Source organism: Neolamprologus brichardi, chromosome 3 (genome assembly GCF_056152115.1).
Source record: "Neolamprologus brichardi isolate AB-2024 chromosome 3, ASM5615211v1, whole genome shotgun sequence".
Lineage (NCBI taxonomy): Eukaryota > Metazoa > Chordata > Actinopteri > Cichliformes > Cichlidae > Neolamprologus > Neolamprologus brichardi.
Genome location: NC_142106.1, coordinates 41,712,075 through 41,738,787, shown reverse-complemented (window position 1 = coordinate 41,738,787; position 26,713 = coordinate 41,712,075). Strand labels below are relative to the sequence as shown.

At 40.5% G+C, this 26,713-nt stretch overlaps 4 protein-coding genes across 6 annotated transcripts; 2 read left to right on the top strand and 2 right to left on the bottom strand.

Annotated features, from left to right (window-relative positions):
* The first annotated feature begins 3,563 nt into the window (after positions 1-3,563).
* Positions 3,564-5,984, top strand: gpha2 (glycoprotein hormone subunit alpha 2). Its single transcript, XM_006802507.1, has 3 exons — positions 3,564-3,684; positions 5,602-5,786; positions 5,880-5,984. The coding sequence occupies exons 1-3, from the start codon at positions 3,564-3,566 to the stop codon at positions 5,982-5,984; spliced, it is 411 nt and encodes a 136-aa protein (XP_006802570.1).
* Positions 5,985-6,922: 938 nt separating this feature from the next.
* majin (membrane anchored junction protein) lies at positions 6,923-19,092 on the bottom strand. Of its 3 annotated transcripts, none has more exons than XM_035912829.2 (10): positions 18,865-19,092; positions 18,563-18,679; positions 16,734-16,779; positions 16,562-16,637; positions 16,278-16,376; positions 15,685-15,701; positions 15,239-15,369; positions 9,985-10,051; positions 8,024-8,091; positions 6,923-7,550 (listed from the first exon to the last, which is right to left on the bottom strand). In XM_035912829.2, exons 2-10 carry the CDS (start codon positions 18,661-18,663, stop codon positions 7,505-7,507), a joined length of 651 nt encoding a protein of 216 aa, XP_035768722.2. In that variant the 5' UTR covers positions 18,664-18,679; positions 18,865-19,092; the 3' UTR covers positions 6,923-7,504. The 3 variants fall into 3 exon arrangements, with proteins under 3 accessions (XP_035768722.2, XP_087693791.1, XP_035768721.2); XM_087837665.1 differs by having other exon boundaries at positions 8,024-8,088; XM_035912828.2 differs by having other exon boundaries at positions 18,907-19,091.
* Positions 19,093-19,114: 22 nt separating this feature from the next.
* Positions 19,115-21,867, top strand: zgc:101765 (uncharacterized). The gene is made up of 6 exons (XM_006802455.2): positions 19,115-19,286; positions 19,650-19,955; positions 20,082-20,227; positions 20,393-20,532; positions 20,615-20,773; positions 20,856-21,867. Exons 2-6 carry the CDS (start codon positions 19,711-19,713, stop codon positions 21,033-21,035), a joined length of 870 nt encoding a protein of 289 aa, XP_006802518.2. The 5' UTR covers positions 19,115-19,286; positions 19,650-19,710; the 3' UTR covers positions 21,036-21,867.
* On the bottom strand, positions 21,412-26,220 carry badb (BCL2 associated agonist of cell death b). Its single transcript, XM_035912830.2, has 4 exons — positions 26,067-26,220; positions 25,249-25,395; positions 23,980-24,200; positions 21,412-23,869 (listed from the first exon to the last, which is right to left on the bottom strand). Exons 2-4 carry the CDS (start codon positions 25,385-25,387, stop codon positions 23,753-23,755), a joined length of 477 nt encoding a protein of 158 aa, XP_035768723.1. The 5' UTR covers positions 25,388-25,395; positions 26,067-26,220; the 3' UTR covers positions 21,412-23,752.
* Positions 26,221-26,713: the final 493 nt, after the last annotated feature.

Below are 26,713 nucleotides of genomic sequence, written 5' to 3'. Positions count from 1 at the left end.
TTGTTCACAGTGAGACACTGTAGGTGTCTTTAAAAGCCAGGGAGCAGAAGCTGCAAGGAAGAAAAGCCCAGCTTTCTAACTTTTGCCTACAAGCAACAGGCTTGAAATTTTAAAAATGTTTCTAATCTATGTATATTTTTATTTATTGATTCCTTACAGTGCAAATCAGCCGATTCTTTTCTAAAGCCATTTTTTTGATTGTGGTGTATAAATTATCATTTGCTATTGTAAAGTAAAATAAAAATCATTCCACTAAATAACTTACAGTAAACATTTTTTTTTAAATTTAAAAAAAAGTTTAATCAGAATCATATTTTTAATGCTAAAATATAATAATTGCTATTATCAGTGAATTTTAAAATCTGTGCTTTTACAAAAAGCAGTTTATTAAGATGCCAAAAATGATTACAGTCTTTAAAATTATGGCTTTACTGAACAGGAAAATCAGATTTACTGGTTAAATCTTATGTTTCATTAATTTCTCAAAAAAGTCCAGCATGTGGACTAAATATAAAAATGTGACTTTAGTAATTTAGTAATTTGTTTTAAACCAATTTAAAGTTCTAAAGTATTAGTGTTTTTATGGTTGATGGTCTAAATCTTTTGATAAGACTCATGGGACTTGGTATTTTTGCATTTTCTCTCCACATTTATCTATAAGTAAATCACAGAGCAGAATCTTTGAAGGCACATATAGAAAGCAAAGTTTTGATAAGAGCACAGAGCAGCCCTCCTGTCTTACTCACTGTTGTTACCTTCAGAAATTGCTTGCAGAGTTTCACCTTCTGATCTCGAGTGACAGTTTCACTCAGAAACATCTGTTCAAAGAACCCAAACCAAAGTTAAGTTTCATTGACTTTATTGACTTCTTAAAATCGTCTCTACTGGCACAGTATCCAGTTCTGTCAGGGGCATAGATGGCTTTAAAAGGTCCACAGTTGTATAGCCTAACATCAGTGGTCGACTCGGGTCCCAGATTCTTTCTCACAGCATTAAATAAAACTCAATGAAAAACCAAAGACATTAAAGCATCCCTCGGGAGCCTTTTTAAAGATTTACACAGCCATCAGCGGTCTGATCTGGCAGTTTGGGACATTAGCGACATGTTGCTGAAGCTGCTGTTAAAAATCCAACTAATAATCTGGGAGTCTGTTAAAAGGATGTCTTTACCTGCTGGAGTTTGGATGAGGGTGGTTGCTAAGCTGACTCTCTGTTCATGATGAGGAAGAAGAGAAGCAGAGCCAGATGTTCCCCACAATATACAATATACCTACCATGTGTCTCTCTCTCTTACTAACACACAGTTGACCCAAACCCACAAAATCTTCGGACGTGACCCCGTCCTTCCTCCGGCAGCCACAAATGGAAAAGCCAGCGCGACTCTGCATGGGCTTGTGTGAGGTCCGCCTTTCAGTTCACTCGTGCTGTGTATCAACTGGCAACCGAGGCCTACAACATTATTATTTCCTGTGTGATTTGTGCGTGTGTGCATGTGTGTCTCCGTGCATGCGTGTGGGGCAAAGCTGTGAGCTTGATGGAAAACCTATCTAGTTTTCCTCTGTGTCACAGCAGCGGTCCCCTTAAAAAGGTTAAAAACTGGGGAGCCTGAGACAAAGGGGGAGGGAGTGGTGAAGGGATGGTAACACGCTCCAAGAAGAAGTCATTCAGGAAAAAAGGTTCACCTCGATTTTAGAATATAGAGAGAATTCAGTACCACAAGTGTTTTGTCGCGCAGGTAGGAAGAGCAGCCACAGAGGAGGAGAAAACGGGAGCAGAGGAAAAGAAAAAAGATTCAGACACGCTCAGCTCTCTAATTGTGGGCGTGTCCAGAGCTATAAGTGCCTTCGTTCTTACCTGTGTTACTTATATCCCTGCATGAGGCTCAGAACAAGCACTCTCTCACAGACACCTGTCAGACGACACACCCCTGCACTTGAGAACTCTCAGCTCTGCATCTCCAGGTAAGAGCCTTCTCCTTTTTGTTCAGTTTATTTTTTACACCAGATCTAAACTTTAATGCATTTAAACCAAATGGTGCTTTTTTCTTTCTTAATTTCCTACAAACTAGATTATATTGACATTACTAAATTTTAAGGGAGAGCTTTCATCTTTTTTCTTGCTTCCTAACATCCTGCTGTGGGAGGATTTTTCATGTATTATATAATAAGAAACATATCACAGTAAAAGCACGCCTTGCGTCATATCAAGTATCCATAAATATGAAAAAATGCTATTTTTTATTCATTTGCATTTCTCAAAAATACATCCAAATGATGCAGTTTGTAGAAAAGAGTTTTGCAGGGGTTTTATTTTGAAAGTCATGACTACAATTGTATCCCTTTATTTTCAAAATTATCTTTGCAAAACTAAGCAAAGTGAATATCATTTACACAATGGTTTTTAGGTCTTATATGAATTAGATCTTTACAATCTGAACACTGAAACTCATTTTACATCTCACCGGTGTAGCTAATTTTCAGCTAGGTTTGAGTCCCTAACATGAAAACAAACAAACAAACATATATAACACACTAATATGTATTTATTTTAGTGTAACATATTCACAGGAAGAGCTTTAGGGTTAAGGAAACAGGTTAAGTTAAAGCTAAATATTTATCTTTTACTTTTTTATTTTCAGAGAAGCCTAAAACTTTTCCCAAAGTGGGGAAATTTCTACTGTCATGCGGTCATATGTAAGCGGCTGGACTGTTGATTTGGTTGTACAGGCAGCGTTAATGGCATCCCCCAGGCCTTTCTGCCAATGCCACAGTCGTGATTCCTCGGAAGTAGAGCTGGAAAGAGCTGCAAATTTAGAGGGCAGGGGTCAGCAGCATGAAATTCCCAGGAAAACGTGAATTTAATGTTTGCACACGTGGGTACGTCAAACCTACGATGTTCAGGCTCATCGATCGCAACTTGTGTTCGTCTGTGAGTGCGCTCGACATATATATTTGTGGCTGTGTACGTTCTGTGAACTTAAACGGAGTGCGTGCGTGTGTCAGCGGGTACCTGTTAAATGAAGCAGACTGTAAAGATAGAGACAGTGTTGTCTTTATTCACATCAGCCGTTACTCAACCGAGTGACACACAGGCAGACATGCAGGATGGGAAACCACCTTGGCAGAAAGAGCAGGAGGCTCTCAGGAGGCCTTTCATTTGAGGGGAAAGTTCATCCTGAGAAGATTTAAAAAAAAGACATCATGGCTTCTTCATGGTCCAGAAGACCAAATGCAAATCTGATTTAAGTGACGTAATGACTGGCTCCAACTTTTTTTTGGCATGTTCTTCAAAACCAAACAATGCCTGTTCGGCTTAAAGAGGTTAAACTCTCCAAGATTTTACAGGAAATCAGGAAATAAAATAAGACAAAGCTGAAAAACTCTTTTGTGCAGCAATAATCCTTCTGAGCCATCCTGAGGCCACTCTGATTTATTGCGCCAGTGATTGGAAACCACTGGCCCTGTGCATTTTGCATGATTTCCTTAAAAGCTGGGGACAAAACACTTCTCTTTCCTGGGTTCTTGTAGAAACATTTAACGTATCCCTCTGTTTGAACCATTCAGATGTCGCTGTGCATGACCTCACATCGCTGCCTGCTGGCCCTACCAGTGATCTCACTCCTGCTGCTCTCCTCTTCTATTGGTTGGAGCTCCGATGTCCTCACCCCAGGCTGTCACCTTTACCGTAAGTTTTAAACTGTATAGTTCAGTTTCCAGGTGCCAGCTTTTTAGTTTAAAAAAAAAAGAAGAAAGGTCTAAAGTTTGTGGAAGAGGTAACCAGAAGAAATTCACAGATGATTCGCGGATTCAGTATGCTCATACTATGGAAATTACCCCACCTTTGGCTGCACAGTTTTATGCGATGATCAATTCCCAAACCTCTTCCAGTGTGGGCTGTTTCTCAGCAGACACTGAGGCCAGTGGACACAGTTACTTTCCAAACTGTAAACCAAACAAGAACCAAATTTTTGGTGTTTTGCTTCAAATATAGGTTCACCAACCAGAATGGAAACAGTTCAGTGTTGCTGCAGTGTCCACTTAGATATACTTTTTGTTCAAAGTTAGCTTTTAGCATTAAATCCTCACAGACTTAAATTATGTCCTATTCTAGCAGCATTATCCTGACAGTGCCAAACCATACTTTTCATAATTGTGGTTCTTTTTTATTTTAACATATTTTACTTTGTCATGGATGAATAACCTCAGAGACTGAGGTCTGATTTAAACTGACTTATAGGCTTTTGCATTTATAAACATGACCGAGAAGTAATCGTCCCATAATCAATTTGTATGTACTTGTCAAAGTATCATACATCCACTTTCTTCCACTTATCCAATTCAGCGGCCCCGCGGGGTTCTGGAGTTTATCCCAGCTGCCATAGCATGAGCTGGGGTACACTCTACAGGACGCCAGTCTGTCCCAGGTCAAAATATCATTTTGACATTTTCATTGTGGACTTAAAAAGTACACTCAGCATTTTTTTTTTTTGGGAGGGGGTGGTGGTTATGTAATAAAAGGTAAATGGACTAGTTCTTATATAGTGCTCTTCTATTCACTGCACTCAAAATGCTTTATACAACATGTCTCATTTATTCATTCATTCATATATGCTCTTGTTTTCTATACCTTTTCTACCTAAGTGCTTTCTGTCTAACATTCCCACTCTGATGGACGCACTGGGGAGCAACTTAGGGTTCAGTTTACCTAAGGTTACTTGGGAGCAGCCCGGAATGCTGCCTTCTCATAAACGTATAATTCATGCATTAAAAGTACATAGGAACTGGTCTGAAGTTGGTGGAAACCACCGTGCTCCACCATGTAGCCAGAGACCCAGCACATTTGCAGTACACCAAAGCATTGCGCCAGCTAATGCTAAGCTTGAGTGTCCATTACATTCTCACAACACATGAGTGCTAATTCACTAAGTGCCAAAGTGCACCAGTGTCACTTCAAAGAAAGTTTTATTATTGTCAGCTGATAGAGGCTAACAGTAGCTAATAGACAGTACAGTAGTTAAGGGTGGCAAAGAAAAAAAGCAACGCTACCATCAGTTTAGCATATCCTCACAAATCACCACAGTAATATTCTTCAGAAGCAAGCTTCCTTGACTTGATGATTTGTATGGGACTCTTTTCACAAATTTTTGTTCACAAATTTTATAGCGTCTCCCAGTGTAAATAAAGTTGGACACTTTTCACACAGCATTGGCAGGTGAGGTGAAATGTGGAAATGGCAGCCTTCCACAGATAGGGAAAAACTCCCGGATGGATTCAGTCCAAACGGATTGAATGTTTTTTTGGCCGTTTGTCCTACAGCAGCCACCATAGCAAGGACTATGCACTTGAATTGGGAGAGGTAAGAAAACAGAACTCAGTTGATTGGAATCTGCAATCTACTGATATCTAGTGGTGAGAAAATGTATACATTGAGAACTCTTATGCATTTCATTGTATGACAGTGGGACATAACTAAGCACTCTTGGACTTAGTGCGAATGCATATCAAAGACCATGATACTTTGGGAGTGAGCTATTGGTTAGTCTTAAATTCCTGCATGGATCTGCAAACCAAACACTCACCTGTACTTTCCCCCCTCCTCCAGCCTTCAACGTGACCATCCGCAGCGACCGTCGCGGCACATGTAAAGGCACCCATCTGGTCTACGCCTGCGTGGGCTACTGTGAGTCCAGTGCCTTTCCATCCAGATACTCGGTACTGGTGGCCTCCAACTTCACCCACAACATCACTTCCACTTCACGATGCTGCACCATTAGCAAGGACGCCAAGGTAAGAGGTGGGAGATGTTGAAGAAACATTTATAGGAGCAACTACTGCTTCATTTTTACTGTTGCTCATTTTCTTTGGCTTCTCTTCACTTAGGTCAAAGTTCGCCTGGACTGCCCGCAGGGTCGTCACCATGACGAAATAGAGATCCTGACAGCGAAGGCGTGTCGCTGTGACATGTGCCGAAAATCACGCTATTGATACACAATGATATTATACTGCATACTAATGTTAACCACAATGAGAAACCAGGTTACAGTGTAGGCAGTAAAATACTGACAACTTTTCTTTTTCTGTCCATTTTGGCTTGTTTGAACAAAATTAACTGTAACTGACATTGTAATATGGTACTTTCATAGCAGGGTCTCCTTCACTAAAGTGGACCTATTATGCTTTCCCTTAATTTTGTGAAATATATATACTTTTCTTTAGTGGTGGACGCTCATATTAATTAAACTCATCCTTAATATGGTCATCAGAAGCACAGCGTTTTGGCTGTAAACATATATATAGTTTACATATATAGCACACAATTCAAATATTTTGTTTAAGACAGACAGCCAATCAGAACAAAGTGAGCCTGAGGTGAGGGGGAGGAGCTAAAACGACTTATTTCTGACAGTGGAAGAGCTGAGGGGCTGCACCAAAGCTCAGTATTAGATAATTAAAGATTAATCTGATATGTGATTCATGCAAAGCTACTCTAGTAAAGTCCAAGATCGAAAATAAGCATAACAGGAAATGAAATAACAAAAGATCCAAAATAGAAAAGCTCCCGGCAGTACTAAACGTACTAAAGACCACGACACCCTGAAATTGTAGACAGTAAATTCTCTGGCTACAGATCTAACTACTTTATTACTGCATGAAAAATTCACGCTTTTTAATGTACTGTTAGTTTTTTTGTGTAAAATGTGATGTAAGAGAAACTTGATTGACATGCTTTGAGTTTAGGCTGTAGAAACCATTCTGTCACACACACACACTGCACACAAACTAAACATTTTTATAGTGTTGCCTCAGGGCTTTGAGGCTTGGCAAACACTTCATAATTCAATCATCTTTCATCACACTTTGTGACTCAAAGTGTGAGGACAGTGTCAGGACACAGATATAATCAAACTCGCAGGAATGAAAAGTCAGATTTAGAATGACTTTAATATAAAATGGATGAAAACATAGCAGTCGAGTCATGTCTTTGTTGACTTCGATTAACAAAAAAGTTGAAATACCGTCTTTGGAAACAATGTAAAGCTCAAATATATGAGGAATGTCATTCTTGTAGTAACCACTAATCACAGTCATGAGACCAAAGAATGTACACAATTTATTTATATTTAAGAATCTGAACTAAAGTCATTTTGTAAATAATATCTATTGATGAAACCAAAGAATGTTGGAAATGAAAAAGAGGAACAATGCACTGTGTAATTTGTAATGAAACTGTATGTCAATAAATTTCTATTCTGCAACTTTAAAATAATTTCTGTGAATTTTCTATTTTCTTTTCTTAACAACCACGCACAAATAAACTTAAGCGGTCACATAACATGCCTAACCACAACCTCTATCCCTAAGCTTAACTTTAAATTCAGCCTTGAATTAAGTGATAAATATTGAGTGAGTTTGTGCTCCTATCAACCTCATTCATCACTGTCTCACTGTACACGCATCATATCAATAAACAATTCAGTTGGTAATATTACTGAGGAAATGCTTTTCTAATTCTCTGGATCTTTGACGAACAATGAGAAAGGGAAGACATGGCTGCAAAGAGAAAAAACAAAGACGTTTAGAGATTGTTGCAGTGAACAAAATGCACATTTGATTACATTAAGACAGGGTTCTTGGGCTCAACCCACAGAGCTGCTACTGTATTTCATTACCACCACAAAAAGACTTGTTAGATGGTTTGGCATGCTCGTTCAGAACATGCTCATGTCAGTCCTTGATATGCCTAAGGACATCGGGCGACTGTGAGCAGGCATTTCACAGGAATACTGTAATTTCTGTGCTTACATGCACAGGAATTACAGCATTCCTGCAGAGTGGGACTTCCCAACCCATTGTAATCTTTGACATCTTATTTTATCAGCAGATCGACCGTACAAATCAGCTCTTGTTTCTCCCCTGGGTGTAAAAAAATCAATCAACTGTCTGACTGTTACCCTGCTGTGTCTGCCTGCAGCATTCAAGGAAAAACTCTACTGATGGTGTTGGCACTGCACTGTCATACTGACCTGGCCAGCTGCTTCAGAAATCCTGGTCTCACATGTGTCCCCTGCTCCTGCAGTACTATCTCAGGCTGCTTTTATTTAAAAAAGAGAAGAAAATGTAGATAAATAACACAGACCTGCTATAACTTGTTTTCACCACTTTTCCCATATGGTGATATAACCCCAAAAAGCATTAAAAAAACCAACAACAACCCAAAACAAATCTAAAATGTTCAAGTATGTGAATTGACCAGGACAGAGCCACAAAAGGGCATAGGAAGAGATGCATTAACTAAGCCAGTATGAGGTTTTCAGTGGTCCATTCAACAGCCAATTTGTTATGTGCACTCTTTCAACTCTTGTTAACTCAAATATGTAACCAACCAATCATATTCATTGCATCGCTCAATGGCTTTAGACGTGAAGACATGGTCCAGACAACCTGCTAAACATGTGGAACCTTAAAGCAGATGGGTTATAGCAGCAGAAGACCCCACCAGGTACCACTCCTGTAAGCTAATAATGGGAAACTGAGGGTACAATTCATGAGGTCACCATAACTGGACAATTGAAGATTGGAAAAATGTTGTCTGGTCTGATGAGTCTGATTTCTGCTGCAAAATTCAACTTGGTCTGAATGTGGTGTAAAAACATAAAAGTATGGATCCCTCCAGCCTTATATGAATGGCTCAAGTTGGTGTTAGTGGTACACAATTGGTACTCTTTGGGTCTCATAGTACTACTTTAGCATTATTTAAACACCACAGCCTCTCTGAATTCTGTTGCTGACCACATCCATTGGTACACAACCACAGTGAGCCAATCGTCTGATGCCTGCTCCCAGCATGATAACGCAACACGTCACAAAGCTCAAATCATCTCAACCTGGTTTCTTGAACATGACAATGAGTTCTTTGTACTCGTATGGCCTCCACGGTCTCCAGATCAATCCAATAGAGTAGATTTGGGATCTGGCGGAACAGGAGACTTACATCACAGATGTTCAGCAAACAAATGTCTAGCAACTATGTGATGCTGTCATGTGAAAGACTCAGAGAAAAATCTCTGAGGAATATTTCCAGCACCTTGCTGAATCTGTGTAATGAAAAATTAAGGTCGTTCTGAAGGCAAAAGCTGAGCCAAACTGATAGTAGCAAGGTTTACTGAACAGTAATAAGGTGACCAGCAAGTGCACATTTGGCTGACCAAACGCGACCACAAAATTCTTTCAGTAAGTGAAGTCCTGGGTTACTAAAACTACATGTGAAAAGCAAACTACCTCCTTAAAATAACCACAAATTTGCAGTCAACATTAGTTTAAATTGAAATTAATTTCATAAAAATGTTTGCCATCCTTCTCTTAAAGCTCGTATGTACATTAACATCATCAAGACCACAACGTTCGAACATAATTCTTTTTAAAGCTCGCAGACTTGTATCGACACTTCCTTCTCAGTGTTAAGACAATAATAACTCAATGGGCTGACATAACAAGTTTAAATCATTTTTTCCACTTGAAACAAATGCTGAAGGGGAAAAAAAGGAACAGAAGCGAGAGGTGGAAAAAGACAGAGTGGACAAATGTAGAAACAGAGGATCAGGTTAGATGAAAGGGCATGAACGAGAAAGGAACGGAGAGAGGGGTAATTTTGGATTTTACTGCTAATTAAACCAAAGCACATCACCACTCTCTCACATGCACACAACTACAGAGTTCTGTGTCTGATGTAATGCTATTATTAACCTTAATGACACTCGTTATCCTACCTGTCTGCGCTAATGTTAGCCTCGGGCTGCAATAAAGACAAAGATGCTACAAGAGTGTGTGTCAGAGAGGAAATGAAAGGGTGTTACGAGACTGACATGAGAGTTTGAAGCGTTGGAATCGGTAAACTCTAAACAATGACTGACGCTTCAATTTTACACGGAAGAGTGTGAGAATCGATCAGAAGTTACGAGTAAAACGTCGAACTGGAAAGGATCACCTTGTCAACGTGTCCTGGATCTTCTTTGGTCTTTCCCCGTGAGTGCTCACCGACCAAGTCCAACTTGCTGTAATTTAGACACAGACAACTTTAAAAGTATCTGAGGAACTTTATTATGAATACAAGAAGATCTGTCAGTCAGTTTTGGTTGCCTCGGCAATAATTGTCCTGATTTAAGTGTGTTGGTGTGATCGTTTAAGTGTGCGTTATGCTCGCTCGGCCACCACAGATCGATACCTTTGTCATCAAATGGAAATTGTTCGCCTTTGATTTTTGTGGCTCCACAGATTAAGGTGATATATTTGAGGATTTAAAATAGGATTTAAATCTAGCCCGTCTATCAGCATTCAGTCCTTTGTGTATTTGCTTAGGATGTTGTTAAAAAGTCCAATTCCATGTCTACTTCAGTTTTTAGAAACAAGGCCTTACATAACCTTTAAATGCTTTTGCCATTATTCACAAACCGTAGTTGAATCAGTGCAAGTACCTGACCCAGTCCCTGAGGCAGAGGAACAAGCAATCAAACATTTCAACTGGCTTTACAGCTGCTTTGAGGGTCTTCTGATGAGCAGCTGTCTCACTACAGCAAACATCTCTATCGTTGAGGCCTGGTCTTTATGATTTGGTCACTTTGAAGTTTGTGTTCAGTGTCTTTCTGATTGGTGACGCATGCAAGGTGGCACAACAGCCGCAACAGTTACCTGCAGATCCCAGGATAAAATTTTGGGATTGTTGAAGGATGTTTTTTTTCTTTTCTTGGGCATGACACCCAGCCTCGAACAAACTAGCAGTCTTTAAAATATGATAATATGACCAAATTACACACTTGCATAAAAAAAAGCCCAGCAAAAAATGAATGTATTCATATTAATATATACATATCCAAGATAGTAGAGAGTGGTACTGCACTTTAATGCTGGCTTTCAAAAAGTAAGGGATACACAGCAACTAGCTAACTTCTATCACCATAAGCAAACAGTCAGAACCTGGAATCACATCGTTGATGGCAGATCTTTGGTCATTTATTAGATTATCTAGTTTCTTTTACATTTCTACTAACTGTAACTAGTCTGCACAGTTCTTAAAAACTCTCTCTGATACTGTGACAGTAAAAGCAAACTATCAGAGCTTTTGTCATTCTCTAAGCAGGTTCTACTATTTTCACAGAAAGCACCACCCAAGTCCGGCCAAATAAAGAGCTTACTGTTAAAACATGTTAGTCCAAGAACTTTAATCTGCTAGGTCAATGACAAAAAATAAATAAAATACACAAAAAAAAGAACAAAATAAGAACCAACTATTTGCCAAAAGTAAGTTTAAAAAGTTTTTTTTTTTTTGGTGCTTTTTAAAAGACACCACAGATCTCGGGCTCAATGTGACAGAGCTCCAGAGTCTGGGGCCACTTGTCACAGCTGGGTCAGCAGCCGTGTGGTGGAGTGAATGAGGACCCAAGTTGCAGACAGTGGTGGAGATGCGAGTGAGGTTTATTTACAGTGCTCAATAACAAAAGGCGAGGGCAGAACTAAACATGAACCTAAACTGGGGAAAACTAATAATAACAAAACACGAAACCATAACTCACAAAGTCACACGCGGGGAAAACATAAGGAGGTACGCAGGGGATGAAGAGCTGGGAAGGGAGATCAGAGTGTGGCGCAGAGAGACGTAGCGATGACCACAAGACGCAGAATGACACAGGTTACACAGACGAACCGACAAGGAGCACAGACTGACACTCACGATATGTACACACAAAAGGTAATCAAGTAATGGCACACAGGAGAGGGAAGCACAGCTGATGCTAATTCACAAGACGACAGGAAGACACAAGCTGACACAGTGATAACAGACACAGACCTTCAAAGTAAAACAGGAAATTCACAAAGACAAACTGTTTTGGCTTCCCTTCATTGGCTTCCTGTTAAATCCAGAATTGAATTCAAAATCCTGCTCCTCACATACAAGGTCTTAAATAATCAGGCCCCATCTTATCTTAATGACCTTGTAGTACCATATCACCCTATTAGAGCACTTCGCTCCCGCTCTGCAGGCCTACTTGTTGTTCCTAGAGTATTTAAAAGTAGAATGGGAGGGAGAGCCTTCAGTTTTCAGGCCCCTCTTCTGTGGAACCAGCTTCCAGTTTGGATTCGGGAGACAGACACTATCTCTACTTTCAAGACTAGGCTTAAAAATCTCAGCGAAACTTTATTTCCTGTGAATTGGTTCTGATGCTTAAGGCTGTGCCGTTTGCAGGGTGTGTGTGTGTTTCCTGAGTTTTATAAAGGAGACAATTCTGTTTACATAAGTTAAAACAAACTAGATGGAACACGGGACCTTGTTTATGTGTGTGCACACATTTCAAATAATAATTTTCGCCCCACTGATCTGACTGTCAGAGTGATTGAGGTGGCGCCTCTTGCCTGTTTCATAACTGCAAAAACCACTGAAGCGTGCGTTTGTGTGTGTGAAACAAAGTGGTCGTCAAAATGAATGACTTAGTGATTTTATGAACAAGGACACTGATTTTGATCCCTAAACTGTGCCAGTATAATACTTGTATGAACAAGTGTCCTCTTATTGTTCGCATCGTCTTATAACAGCAACATAAATGGACTCCGAAGGAGAACACAAAAATATGCACTGGCTTCTTTCCGAGAAAGTTTACCTATGTCAGTCACCTCAGTGACTCAGTCACCTTATTTCACCTGAAATAGAGTAAATCTAAACGAGGGTTAAGGCCCCCACTGTGTGACCCTTTGTCGAGCTCTGCGTGTACACAGAGCCAATACAGAAGCTACAAGATGTGCATTGGTGCAGTCCTCCAGATAGCCAAAAGTATGTCAGCTATGGGCCGATCCTATATAATAATAATCATCATAACAATAATAATTATAACGATTAAATAAAAAAAGGAATACACCAAAAGACTAAAATATGTTAATCAATAGAAAAAAAAGTGAGAAAAAGGGCAATAAAAGATGTCATCACATAAAAAGCAAGTCCTTAAAGGAACTGACTCTACAAGCTTTATGTCCTCTTCTAAGCCCCAATTGAAAAAGGATGGTGACCTTCAGACTGAAAACTTGACTTTGGAAAGGCTCCATCCGTGGATCTAACGCTGTGACTGGCTCAAATGAAGTAGAGGGCAGGTCCGGGCGTGCTTTAGAAGTTATTATTATCTTAAAATCAATTCTAAAATGCACAGGGAGCAAACGGATTAATCCATGAAGTCAGGATTAGAACAATGTTATTCTGTATGCGAAGAGCTGCTGCAGTTTGCATTGGTTTTAAATCTAGAGCTGGATCTAATTTAGAGGAAGCAGAACTGGACAGCTTTTTGTTGTTGTTGTTGTTGTTGTTGTGTTGGTCCGATTTAAATTGTCAACCCTTTGGGTTCCAAAACAGCCCTGACCTGTCGAGGCACAGACTCCACCAGACCCGTGAAGGTGTGCTGTGGAATCTGGCAAGTCCTATAAGTTGCGAGGTAAAGCCTCCATGGATCAGACTTATTTTCCACAGATGTTTAAGTGGACTGAGATCTGGGGAATTTGGAGGTCAAGTAAACATCTCAAACTTTTTGTTGTGCTCCTCAAACCATTTTTGCTTTTGATTTCATTAAAGGTCTGCAACACTGTTTACGTAGGTGGTACCCAAGGTTTCCCTGCAGAACACTGCCCAAACCATCACACGCCCTCTGTCGGCTTGCCTTCTTCCCATAGTGCACCTAACCAACCACATAATGTAGAAGAAAATGTGATTCACCAGACCATGCCACTTGCCCTAATGCTCTGTGGTCTAGTTCTGATCCTCACATGCCCATTGTTGGTACTTTCAGTAGTGGACAGGGGCCACCATGGACACCCTGACCAACACGTTCTCATCCCAACGTGGAACATACCGACGACTGTGACAAATTATCAGCATGTTACACGTTCGGAGACATGCAAGTGACTTCTTCGGTCTTCAGTCTGACTGCAGGTTTCCCCAACCTTATAAACAATACATCTGCACAATATTTGCACATTATGTACATTAAATCTGTTCACTTTCAGATCCGGAATCCCTTTGGAAAACACTATGTGACAGGGTTACGTTTAGGGCTGGAATGGACGGCTGGCCTCTTCTCTAAGCGTGTCTTACTGCCGCGAGCGTTTGATAAGGACACGGAAGGGTACCTTTCTTGTTACTATGTGACACCTAGGGGTGTGACACATCGTCGGTATGTTACACATTACCCTGACTGGTCTGTGGTTATGCAAACAAACTGTGATACTCTGTGTATTCTGACAACTGTCTATCAGAACCAATAATAACCTTTTCCTACAATCTGAGCTACAGTAGCTCGTCTGTTGGATAAGACGAGCTACTGGCTACAGGCCAGCCTCCCCACGAACCTTGGCCATTCATGACCCTGTCTCTGTTTCACCACTGTTGCTTCTTTGGACCACTTTAATAGATACTGACCATTGCAGATGGAAACACCCTAAAAGAGCAGCAGTTTTGGAGATGTTCTGACCCAGTAATCCAGCCATCACAGTTTGGTCCTTGTTAGACTCACTCAAATCGTTCAATTTTTCATTTTTCCTGCTTCAAACATCAGCTTTGAAGATAAAACTCCATCTGCTATGTGCACCTGGGCTTCAGTGAGTCTCACCTTCTACGTCTATAGTTTGTTTACATGCTCAGTTAGCTCACGCTTAAGTTTCTGCTGAAGAGCACCAATTTCTTCTTTTAACTCGCTTTTCAGTTCGTCTTTTAAAGTGCTTAGTTTGGTTTTTAGCTCTTGCGTAAGGTCTTTTATGTCTCTACCGATTGTAGCAAGCCAAACTCAGAGTGTCTCGTTGTGAACTTGGCCGTCCACTTCCTCTGTTGTGCCATCTTCGCCTTCCAAGACGATTCCAGGTTGTACCACAGCTTTGTCTTGCAGCCAGTTCGTTTTTCTACTTCTTTGTTCATTCCCACCACCCATCATCTCACGTTTATTTGGCCTGTTAAAGTATGTGATGGGTTTATTATGCCCAACTTAGGGGAGTAGCTAACTATGTGTCTGCTCTCTCGCCACCTTCAACTAGCTCACCATTTCACTTCAAACCAAGTGCAACCTCTGCTGTTTTCCATTAGCATAAAACTTGTCACAAGAGAACCAGGTGAGTGTTGAAGATATGCAATTTTTACATTTTCAAAGACAATTTTAAATGTTACAAGTGGAGCAAATGCAGTTTGTGAGAGATGTATGCAGAGAGAGAACACTCACCCAGTCACTGCCACCCTGTTTTCAGCCTCCATGTCATTGATTAAGTCCTTTAGTATGGCCTCCTCTAGTGGTGAATCTCTCTTTAACTGAGGCTCAGGAATGGAGGGGATGTGCTGCGTTACATCATCCTCCTACAGAAAGACACTTCAATGACTTCCCAGCTCGACTGTACAGTTGTATTACCTGATTGCACTCTATTATATTATAAGGAAAACATCATACAACCTTTCATCTAGTCACTGATTTTAACTTTAAACTATGTGTTCAGAGCAGAACTTTTCGGCACTAACCACAGCAACATATATTTCTTTGTTTAATAGTTTGACTATAAAATGTAAACATTTTATAGTCAAACTATTAACTATTATTATAAAATGTAAACATTCTCTTTCCTTGTATCCTTCACCTCTCGTGTACTCTTGTGAGTAACGTAGTAATCCACTCACCTCCACTGATTGAGACCCTGAAAGAACACAAATAAACTGACATGAGATATCATCATCCCTGAACACTATCCTTGATCATTGTTCTCATTTTCCAAGATTTTCTCTCTTAGATTCCTTCCCTTATTTCCTCGTGTCTTAGAGATGAGTTATAAAGAAGGCAGGTGTAAACCAACAGGGAAAGAATTTTTTTGTTTTGGAGCCATAATTTTAAATGAAAACAGTTAATATGAGGTATTGCACAATATAGCTGTGTTATGATGTATTGTTATATTTTATGGGCCATTTGACATATTTTATCTGTCAGATGAAGTGGAGTCATCCTTAAGAGATGGACAGAGGAAAAGCAACAAGGTGGCATAAAATAAAGAGTAGAAAACTGCTACACCTCTATAAAGTATTCGTCCATGCCTCTGCTTGCATCTTGCTTTTGATGACACAAAAACATAAATAAGGGTGACGAATTAAATCTCTCTTCCCAGATTCTGTCCTTAAAACATCTGTTTAGTTGAAGCTTCCTTTACTTTATAGTGTGTTATGTTAGTACGTCAGCTTTAAAGCTGCAAGATATCCAGCAGACGTGCAGCTGCCCTCACCGTTCTGCATGTTTTTCTCCAGGTAGAGGATAAGAGTGAAAGGGTAGACGCTCAGATTCATCTCATCATATTTGCACACACTCTCCCACTGTTTCTTATCTGACAGCTACAGTTAACAAAATACACCAGGCAGGAGCTACCATTCACATTTTGACTTCTGTGATCCTCATTACATGCCTATGGACTGTATTATATCAGTTTAGTAGCATGGGTAGAGAAATAATGGGTCAAATTGAGGGATGAGAGGCGCTTAAACGCAGAGATGATGCAGAGGTGAAGGATACAAGGAAAGATGATGTAATGGGTGGAGGAGAAGGGCTGAAGGTCATCCAGGTTGCCAAGAACGGTTCTAATAATTTCCTTAAAACAGAGAAGAAGAGGCACAAACATGAAAAGAGGATCTAAAAGAGAACAGTGTGTGAAAGAACACGAGTGCTGAGAAGGATCCACAATTACCTCCAATTCCTGATTGAAGGCGACTTTTCCCATAACATCCTGTTGGCTGTTGAGACACACCCAGTAGATGCTCACATAAAGTTTCTCTCTTAAAGAAGTTGTCAACTTATTACAAAAGCAGTAAGGTTAAATATAATATCTATCGTGTCACTAAAGGCTTTTTATCAACCTGGCCATCCTGCTTGGAATTCCCATACGGACTGTGCTATTTAAACCGTTTCAGCATTAATAGTTTTTGATGACTCTGCAAGCTTCTTTGCAACCCACCTCCACCCCCTCTGTTACCACTGAGGTTCTGTTGCTGCTGCTGCTTTGATAGAGTGTGGGTGGACACCAGAGCAGAGCCATACTGTACGAACAAATATGACACACTGTGGTGAGAATATTTTGATTAAAGTTGTCCTGACAGAAATAGAAACAGTTAAGTGCTGCAGGGCATGTATGTTGTATTTTAAATAACAGAAAATAGCTTTAAGGCAGAATCAAGGATCACTCAGACTTTTATTATGGGGCATTATCCTGGAATAAAGACAGACAGATCCAGTGAGATATGTTTCTCTTTTGCTGATCAAAATAACTGCCAGGAATCATATATCGTGATATATAACAGAAACCCTTATAAAGAGTGGCATTAAAAGCACGGAAATCATCAAAGCTTGAAGCACAGCTGTTTCCCCAACTGATTTGGGGATTGAAAACATTTTACAGTGCTGTAAAGAACTTAGACTATCAAAGGAAAAGGGATGTCCCACGTGGCAAGAAGAAAAAAGGTAGGTGCAACCTGAATCCTTACTTTCTCTGCAGAGCGTGTACTGATTTCAAGCTGTGCTGCAGGTTTGCTCTGCTTTGAAGAGATACACGTGGAAGTGGAATCGTCTCAGGCTTAGACACAGTTAAATTATTTCATTGCTGAAAAATGCTAGTAAAGCTCATTCTGGTTTGGAGAAAAACTACCAAGAAACGAGCAAACAAGAAAGTTTTCACTAGCACACAATTAGGATTTGACTGTTACCATGTTTATTTCTGCTTTTTTATGTGGGGATGTGACGTTGGTTCATTCTCTATACTGAAGAGAGGCAAAACGCACTGATCACAAAATCACAGGAACACTTTGAAAACACATCAGATCTCAAACAAAGCCTTGTTTAGTAGTAGACTAAAGAGACGCTTGGTTTAAAGGCGCTTACAGTTGTCTCTCACTGTGACTACGATGCTTGATAACTATACTGATATTGACTGAGTCGTGTATTAGGAATGAAAGCATGCAGAATTACCTGAAAATGAAAATTATCAACCTAGAGAGTAAGTGAACTCGAAAAACTCTGAAAATGGGCCGAAATTTCATTGGAACAACTCAAAATGGTACCCAGTAATTTGCATGGCCCCTACGCGCTTGTATGCAAGCCCGAGAATGTCGGGCATCCTGGAGGAGTCTCGCTACCTGTGAAACCTTTGTAGAGTCCAGGTATCACCTCATGCTATCAGCAGTGACACTAATACTAGCCAGATGCAAAACTGTTAAAAAAATAGTCACAAATGATCAGGAGGGGGAAAATGTCAGTGACCTCCACCCTCTAACACCGTTGCTGTGTTGGGGGTTGTCTTATTGTCGCCCAGTTGTTGTGAACCTTTTGTTAATTCCATTAACACTGCAGCAGCTGAAACTAATTAACAACCCCATCTGCTGTTTAACTGACCACATCAATATTGCTGAAGTTTAGCTAATGTTAAGCTATACTCTGATTAAAAAGCCTTCCTTTCATTTTTCTGAGCTGTGTACATATAAACTAGAGCCTGAGTATGAAACACTGTGTATAACACTATCTTGCCTGTAGCTGGAGCCTCCTCTGATCGTGAACTTGTAGATGAAACTCCCTGCTTTAAAGAATCGAGTTTCTGGGAGAGGAAATGAGAAGGCCTGCAACGGCATAGTCGACCTAAATGAGCTTAGGAAATAAAATGAGAAAATTAGCCAATTCATGTATTCATTGTTATAGTGAGGATTCAATAGGAAATACAGCAGGGAGAAAATGTTCAGATAGCTTTACAGGGCAAATTTCACATGCAGTACTGTCTTTACATATGTTAAAAAAACAAAATTTCTCTCTCGTTTTAGTTTTTTTTTAATTACCGTATTGTCTAATGCTTAAAACGGCGACCTCGAATTCACTACCTCGTTCACTGGGTTATCTCCGACCTCGAGCAGACCGTGAACAGTTAAATCTGTATCCGTCAATCAAACGTCTAATTTGTCTCGAGATTTGCTGAGAAGGATGTATTCCCGCCTTCCGGCCGCTCGGGCTGCTGTGATTCGTTAGATCCCTCACGTCTTCTTCCAATCCACAGTGTCAGAGCAGGTGTCACTATGGTGACGGCGAAAACCGACCCAACTGTCACGTGACTGTCAGCTGACCACATATGATAGCTAGTAGTAGGAAACTGTGCTCAGCTGGAAGTTACCTTTGCTTTATAACTTGTTAGTAATTTCTTCGAGAGGACACTGCCAGTGTATGCACCGCCTTTCCTAAAGAAGTCACTTGAGGTGAAAAAAAGGTGGGGTGGAAATATTTTTCACGTAAAATTGTTTATATATTAGAGTATACCGTCCCCTTCCTGCATTGTAATGTCCACGTGTCTGCCTACAGAAATTATTAAAAGCGGTCTTCAAGTGTCATAGTCTTCATACACTGTGACCAGCTAAATTAGTGATGTTAGTTTACATCTTCGTGTTGCTTGCCTTTCTTATTTTGCGTTAGAGAAGCCCCAAAAAGTATCTAGTGAAACAAGATAAAATCTGTATTATTACCAAGTTTAAGGAAGTGCTTTCAAACAATTTTCCAGTGATGTAACACACAAAATGGGACAAAGGGCAGCAGAAAACCAGCTAAACTCACTTTCTCTATCCGTCTTTGACAGAGCTTGGCAAACCAGTTATTCCTAACAGGGTGCAAAGTAAAGAAGTGCCTTGCAGCCCAGGATGTCGTCCACCACCACCTCCTCTGTTACCCTAAATACTGGGGTTCAAATGCCCCTCCTGGGGTTGGGGACTTACAAGTTGCACGGCTCTGAAGAAGTGTATCGGGCTGTGGATGCCGCCTTGGCTGCGGGTTACCGGGCCTTTGATAGTGCAGCCGTCTACCGGAATGAAGCCGACCTGGGCCGATCCCTGAGGGAGCTCCTGCCCAAGCACGGCTTGACCAGACAGGATGTGTTCATAACCAGGTGATGCACAGGCTTCTAAAGCATAAGTTGACACATGATTTCTAAGAGAACACATTGGGGGCACTAAAGCTGACTTGAGGTGTTGCGCTGCTCATTCAGATCCCTGTTTCTCTTCCTGTTTTTCAGTAAGCTGGGCCCTAAGGATCAGGGTGAGCGGGCTATGGAAGGTGCCCTTCACAGCCTGTCTCAGCTGGACTTGGGTTACATTGACCTCTATTTGATTCACTGGCCTGGCACGCAGGGTCTAGCAGTGGCTGATCAGAGCAACCCAGGTAGACTCCACTTTTTTTTTTCTCAAGCGTTTCAGGTGATCTATATTTCATCGCTGCACTAACTGCACAAAAACCATTCAAGCTGTCTTCTCTCATTCCTCCACTGCAACATAGCTGGCATTGAGTAACAGCAGAGATGAGGTCCTAATAAATATTTGATCCCAGGAAACCGAGCTCAGAGTTGGGCCACGCTGGAGGAGCTGCATGGCCAGGGGAAGCTGAAGGCCATTGGAGTGTCAAACTATACAGTGGCTCACATGAGAGAACTAATGCAGAGCTGCAAAGTCCCCCCTGCAGTTCTACAGGTACAATGCAGGAGTTTGAATGGAGGACAGGGAAAGACATTAGCAGCTGTTTGAAATCTCACGTTTGTTTTGTGTTCTTCAGGTAGAGTTTCACCCACGTCTGTGCCAAGCAGAGCTGAAGAGTGTTTGTGAGGAGTATGGAGTCTGTTTCCAAGCATATTCCTCCTTAGGCCAAGGAGATCTGGTTACTGATCCTGTGGTCCTGGAGGTGGCAAAGCAGTGCCAACGCACCCCCGCACAAGTGAGCCCACTCGCTCTGCTATCTTGGGTATACCTTTGTTTTTATTGCAAACATTTTAAGGTTCTTCTGTCCCTCTCCTCAGGTGCTGCTGCGGTGGGCGGTGCAGCAGGGTGTCGCTGTGCTCCCAAAGTCATCAAACGCAGACCGAATACAGGAGAACGCCAGACTTTTTGACTTTACACTGAGCGACGCAGACATGGACAGACTGTCAGCTTTGGACTGTGGACAGAAGTACTGCTGGGATCCGTCAGGGGTCGCCTGAAACACCAGCTTGTGTCCTCCATGATGCCTTTTTGTCTTCAGTTTTACAGTGGTAGTCTTTTTTTAAAGCTGTTACAAGTTTTGTGTCGACACTTTGTTAATTTCAAGACAAAAGTACAGCATATTGTGGTATGAACTCTAAATCTATGCAACGTCACCCATCACATGACTTTATTGTCAACCATAAGCCATGTCTTAGTGAGAACCTTTCCCTTTGTTATTGGATAACAAAAACTTTTACATATCTGTGAGTTTAACTGTTGCTCATTATTCTTCATAATCTCTTTGACTAACCAGAAATCTCCACTGAACATAATTCAAAGGTCTTCTAAGCCTGTGTAGTAGACAATTAAAAGAACAAAATACCTTTTAAAAGCTCTCTTAAAATTATTTATTTAGACCAGAGTTTTCACAGTTGTAGAGAAAATACATTTACAAGTCATTAAAAATTAAAAAGAAACCAAAATAAGAAAAAAAAGTAATATTACATTTTTATTTTCTCCACACACACATCTCCAGATTCAAGTAATACTAAGGATGGTTGCAAAAAATCCAGGTGCCCAGGCAGGTTTGGGGTGTGTTCACTGTCACGGATGTTTAAAGTCAAAAGAGTTGCCAAACTCCACATCAGCCATTTTATAGTGTACGCGTGTGTCACTTAAAAATGTCATGACAGTAAATGCACCGGGACATTTTTGTGCTTTCTGTTTTTCCTCTGAGTGTAACTTGTGAAAGCGAGCAGTGAAGTTTAAGGCTGTAATTGGGTAAACAGACGAGGCTGGCTATGCGGCGTCACAGGTCACAGCATGTTCAAGGCAGTTCTTTGCAACATTAAATTCATTTAAATTCCATCTGATCTTTATTTTCAGCAGAGTAAAGCTTTATAATCTGACCCAGAGTTCTCAAAACTGTGTGTGCACTCCCGGCAATTGGATAACATGGGTCTAACGTGTTAAAATGCAAAATGCTGTTTCTTGCTTAAACACTCGTGTCTCTAGAAATCTGATATCAGAAAACTCCTCATCCCTTTTTTATAATGGGAAGTAGTTTAAATTTGACAAATGACCAGTCAAAACACATGTGACCAAAAGGATGGTAGAACAGGATGAGTGTCAGGTAAAGTGGCCACCGTTTGATTGTCTGGAATTCTCTGATTAAAAACCAAGCTATATATTTATATACGCATATATATATTTTTCAATTTGAATTTGAAAACCATATAAATGCCTGCACACCCGAGCGCTTCACAACTCAACGCTACAAGTCGAGAGGAAGGAAGAATAAGACAACTTGAACAAACCCACTACCATTTTCAGCAATCACGTATTTAGAAACAAGCCACAAGTAGCCCACTCATGTTTACCGAGCTGCACAGAAATGCTGATCTTTGCCCTTAGTTAGAATTTCCATAAAGTATATATATGCGCCTTACGTGTCTAAAAAACACCAGCAAAGCTGATGATCAGCACTTCTAAAGCTAAGGCATGAGAGTTTTAATCACATCCCCTTACAGGTCAAAGTGATCAACTCACATTTAAACTGATTAAAAACAAAATAAACAAAAACAAAACCTCAGGATGTGATTTCTCCTGAAAATCCTTCCAGCAAAAAGCAAGTGGAAATCCCTCATTTTTAATGTGACTGGACTCTGTATTCATCCATGCACCGAGAGCTCAGCACGCAACATTTATCACAACAGCCATGGATTGTACACTGCCTATTGCTGGGTTAGCCGAGCTTAACAGCACGGTAACCTCGTTAATAAAATCTGGCTAAACCATTTTACTCACCCCCCACCCCCTCCCCACCCTTTACCATTTCATAAAATGTTAAAATATTTACACATAGAAATTTCAATTGTTTTTTTTATGCTCGTCCAAGGCTTTAAAAACATATTCATATTGGATTGTGCCTTACTGTTTAACGCCCTCAGCTATTATCCCTGAAGTTTTACAAAAAAGATATTACTTCTGCATCAGAGATTGTCCTTGTAAAAGATTTTTCTTTTTTTTTTTTTTTGGATAAATTTGTGATATAAAGCAGATGATAGTTGAGTACAGTTGTTTAAGAAGAGGCCTAAACTGAATGCCAGTACTGTCTCCTGTTGCCGGCAGATCGTTTTGGCACAAAATGAGCGTGCAAGTCAAACACAAACAGCTTCTGGAGATTTCCTCATGAAAATGAGGAAAGCAGGAAGGAAAAAAAAATCTAACAGCATTCAATTTGGCCTTCAGTAGTCAGGTGTTATTCCTCTCTCCATACACAGCACATCGTGCAATGTCAATGTGAGAGACAACTGTAATGCTAAGCGTCTTTAAACCGAGCGTCTCTTCTACGACTAAACAAGGCTTTGTTTGTGTGTTTAGAAGAGATTATTGCCCCTCTCTCGGCCCATCTTTTTATCCGTTTTGCAGGATTCCGGCAGCAGTTCCTCCTCATCGCTGCCTTTCAATTCCACAGTGGACTTCCCAATAACATTGTTTACACCACACTCAACACGAGTACAAAAGTTCTATTTAAAGGTAGTTAACAATGACATAAAATGGCATGACTATGATGGGATCACTGAACATGTACTTTTTTGCTTTTTACTGCACGTCCCACTCTTTTTGATCGAGCCAAATCCTCTTCAGTCTTGTTCTGATCTTAAATATTGTCTCTCGGCTACAATTTCCCCAATCCGCTCCTCCGGACCTTGTATCCTTGTCCTCTCAGTGCTTACTCAGTGCGTTGGTTGTGGTTTTCAAGATGGTTGTTCTCTCCTTCAGTCTCTTGGTGACTAAAGAGATAGCTCCACCAGGTTTTAGAGTGGTGCAGCTTCTTGAGCTTCATCTCCTGCACAGTGAAACAGGAATAATGTCAAGTTAGCAACCTATCATCACCATCTTTTTCATCTTTTTTTTTCCAAAAAACTAATTTAAGCCTTGACTCACTCCCATTCTTACCCCTTTATCTAGTAAGCTGTCAAACTCGTCACTCATTCGTCGAAGCTGCCTGCCGTACTTCTTGGCAGCCCACAGAGCAGGGGGAGCTGACTTTGACCTTCGCCTGAATGGGTCTCCCTCTGTGGGAGTACAGACCTCATCCTCCCCTCTCGCCATGAGCTCCTCATCCCTGGCAATTGAGGAAGTGTGGGACTCTGAGTTCACCCTGAGCCTTCCAGCAGCTAAATGGAAAAAGGAAAGGTGAGATAGGCTCAGCGTGTTTTAATGCAAGGCAGATAGAAAGGAGGAAATAAAGAATAATGTAGGAATAGAGGAATTTAAATCATTAATTGTCTCTGCGACCAGCGACTGTTATTGTACACTGTTATTTTGGCTCTTTTCAGCTGCACGGTAAAAGGAGCCAAAACATCCTCCTATAGTGCTTTGAATGAAGCAATTCAAAATGCAAAACAGGTTAGCTTACAACGCAACCTCATTTTAATGTCCCACCCCAGAATGCATCTCAAGAAAAATAAGGAGAAAGGATAGATTCTAAACTTCTCTACAGATACAGCCAAGAAATGGCTAAATAAAGGGGTGGGGGGGATCTCATCTAGAGCAGGCTGTGGTCACGTATGCTGCAATATATGTTTTGCCAACAGAACTTCTGCTCAGTTAATCCACAACATACAACAAGGTGCAACATCCAGGGCTGAACAGTAAAGCCAGTGCACAAGTCCCAACAGCTTCCCCTCTTAAAGTACAGTTAAAAATAAATAAATACTGCAGCTATAAACATGTTTACAACCATATACAAAAAAAAAAAAAAAACAGTGTTTTAATCTGTTCACATAATTGCTCCCCTCATGCCAAGTGGGTGCCACTGGTTGGGTTGTACTAAAAGACACAAACAAACCAATCAGCTTTTCAGCAAGTGTGTTTTAAGTCTGTTTTTTGTTTGCTTACCAAAATTAATATCATACTGTAATAAGGACACACCTTGCTTCCCCCCCAGTTCTACCTCGTGATTCAAACTGTACATAACAGAAAGAGGAAGCCACAGCGATGTCACCCTCTGGTTTGTGGGAGATCGTCTGAAAGCCTCAAGCCTGGCATTGTGGCCTTGGCTGTTGTTTTGGAAACCGGGTGCAATGTGACCATATCTGAACGCGTGAGCTGGGGAGTTATCACTAATCCACAAATCTAATTATGCACAATTTCAAGTCTTGATATGGTCCAAAGGGGTTGGCTATTCCACCATATATCAGACAATTTATTTTGTGTTCCTACCTGTCGTTTTGATTACAGGAAGGGAGAGCGTCTGGGGCTTGCTTTCTTGAACTTGTCTTGCTGACTGTTGGTTTTCTCCTTCCCCTACCTCCTCTGATGTCTCTGAATCACTGTCTGAAATTTTGAAGTTTGCAGCCATCCTGACATCTGGAGAGATAGGGTGGTGTTGGAAATATGAACGACAAAAACGGTTAAAGAAATGACAGTGTGTCCTTAAGTGCATGCACATAACAGATCAATGTTGTTATGACCACAGCAGGTTAATACTGGCGTTGCTTTGCCTTTGACCTTTCAAGCAGATATAGAAAAAAACCCACAATGATAAATTGATTATTTTTTTAAATTTACATCTTATTCTAACAGAAGACTGCACTGCAAAAAGTTGCTATATTGCATTTGTGCAATTTTATTGTCATATAACACATTACCCAAATATGTGTAAATATACCTAAGACTCGTAAAATGGGATAATTCATTGTATCGGTGGAACAGCCACCGAGCACACCCAGCGGGTTATATCTTTCTTTTTAATGCCCCTGATACTGGCCGGTCCAAAGGTATTTCACTTTAACTACCCACAAGATACCAGACTTGTTTTGACAACACGGGCCTGTATTTGGTGTTATTAATAAGGATTTGACCCTTGACTGTTGCTAAATTAACCAATACACCTTCTTCTTCGGTAAACACACTCTGTCGCTTGTTTTGTTGTTGACTGAACAGGACAAAAGAAAGTTCCTTAAGGGCGGAAGCTGCTCCGGCCAACCTTAGCTAGCAGCGTTTGTAAGGAAATGACTCCACAAAAAATGACTCCTTACCCGAATCTTTATCGTGTGAGTCTCAAAAGTGCGAGTGTGTCTTTAGTTTGCTTCATGCGGTCGCAGCTGTTGTTGTCCGCGTCTTGTCTTTTTACTCTACCGCACACTTTAGCTCCGCGCTCACCCAATCGCCGCGCGTCACTGCACCGCAGCGGCGCGCTGACGTCACTGTTGCGAGCTAGGACTGGGCTGTGCCTTTGTTTGTCTCACCGGCTTACCGTAATATGCAGCGTAGATGCGCAGTACCAATTAACTGCTGGATTTCTCGTAAAATTGCATAATAAAACTTTATATCTAAGAGTCCCGCTTTTACAATCCTACACAATAAATAATACCGAGGTTGCATAAAAAAATGCTCTTAAATTAAAAGTACTGCAATTTTACAGTTAGTCTTTATTTGTTTTTTGTTTTGTTTTTTATTTAGTTTAATAGGAAAAAAATATGCTGCACTCATAAAATATACATTTATTAGTGTGTCATTACATCTCCTAACAAACTGATGCCTTCTTATGAATTTAGAATTATGCCAATGAAAATACTTTTTTTTCATTCAAACCTTTATTTAAACAACAGTACAATACAAAATAGAATTAAACAGTACCACATTAATGGTGTTGTACTTACAAAAAAAAAAGATTGCATAACAT

What these genes read in the sequence shown, in the direction of transcription:
- gpha2 (XM_006802507.1), top strand. Translation starts at nt 3,564, where the DNA reads ATGTCGCTGTGCATGACCTCACATCGCTGCCTGCTGGCCCTACCAGTG. An exon ending in CCCAGGCTGTCACCTTTACC is followed by an intron (nt 3,685 to 5,601) that starts GTAAGTTTTAAA and finishes CCCCTCCTCCAG; the next exon opens with CCTTCAACGTGACCATCCGC. An exon ending in CCATTAGCAAGGACGCCAAG is followed by an intron (nt 5,787 to 5,879) that starts GTAAGAGGTGGG and finishes CTCTTCACTTAG; the next exon opens with GTCAAAGTTCGCCTGGACTG.
- majin (XM_035912829.2), bottom strand. Translation starts at nt 18,663, where the DNA reads ATGCCGTTGCAGGCCTTCTCATTTCCTCTCCCAGAAACTCGATTCTTT. An exon ending in CCATTACATCATCTTTCCTT is followed by an intron (nt 16,377 to 16,561) that starts GTATCCTTCACC and finishes TGTAGCTGTCAG; the next exon opens with ATAAGAAACAGTGGGAGAGT. An exon ending in TTTCTGAAGCAGCTGGCCAG is followed by an intron (nt 7,551 to 8,023) that starts GTCAGTATGACA and finishes TTCTCTTTGCAG; the next exon opens with CCATGTCTTCCCTTTCTCAT.
- zgc:101765 (XM_006802455.2), top strand. Translation starts at nt 19,711, where the DNA reads ATGTCGTCCACCACCACCTCCTCTGTTACCCTAAATACTGGGGTTCAA. An exon ending in TCCCCCCTGCAGTTCTACAG is followed by an intron (nt 20,533 to 20,614) that starts GTACAATGCAGG and finishes TGTGTTCTTCAG; the next exon opens with GTAGAGTTTCACCCACGTCT. An exon ending in GCCAACGCACCCCCGCACAA is followed by an intron (nt 20,774 to 20,855) that starts GTGAGCCCACTC and finishes CCCTCTCCTCAG; the next exon opens with GTGCTGCTGCGGTGGGCGGT.
- badb (XM_035912830.2), bottom strand. Translation starts at nt 25,387, where the DNA reads ATGGCTGCAAACTTCAAAATTTCAGACAGTGATTCAGAGACATCAGAG. An exon ending in TCCTGTAATCAAAACGACAG is followed by an intron (nt 24,201 to 25,248) that starts GTAGGAACACAA and finishes TTTTCCATTTAG; the next exon opens with CTGCTGGAAGGCTCAGGGTG. An exon ending in ACAGCTTACTAGATAAAGGG is followed by an intron (nt 23,870 to 23,979) that starts GTAAGAATGGGA and finishes TTCACTGTGCAG; the next exon opens with GAGATGAAGCTCAAGAAGCT.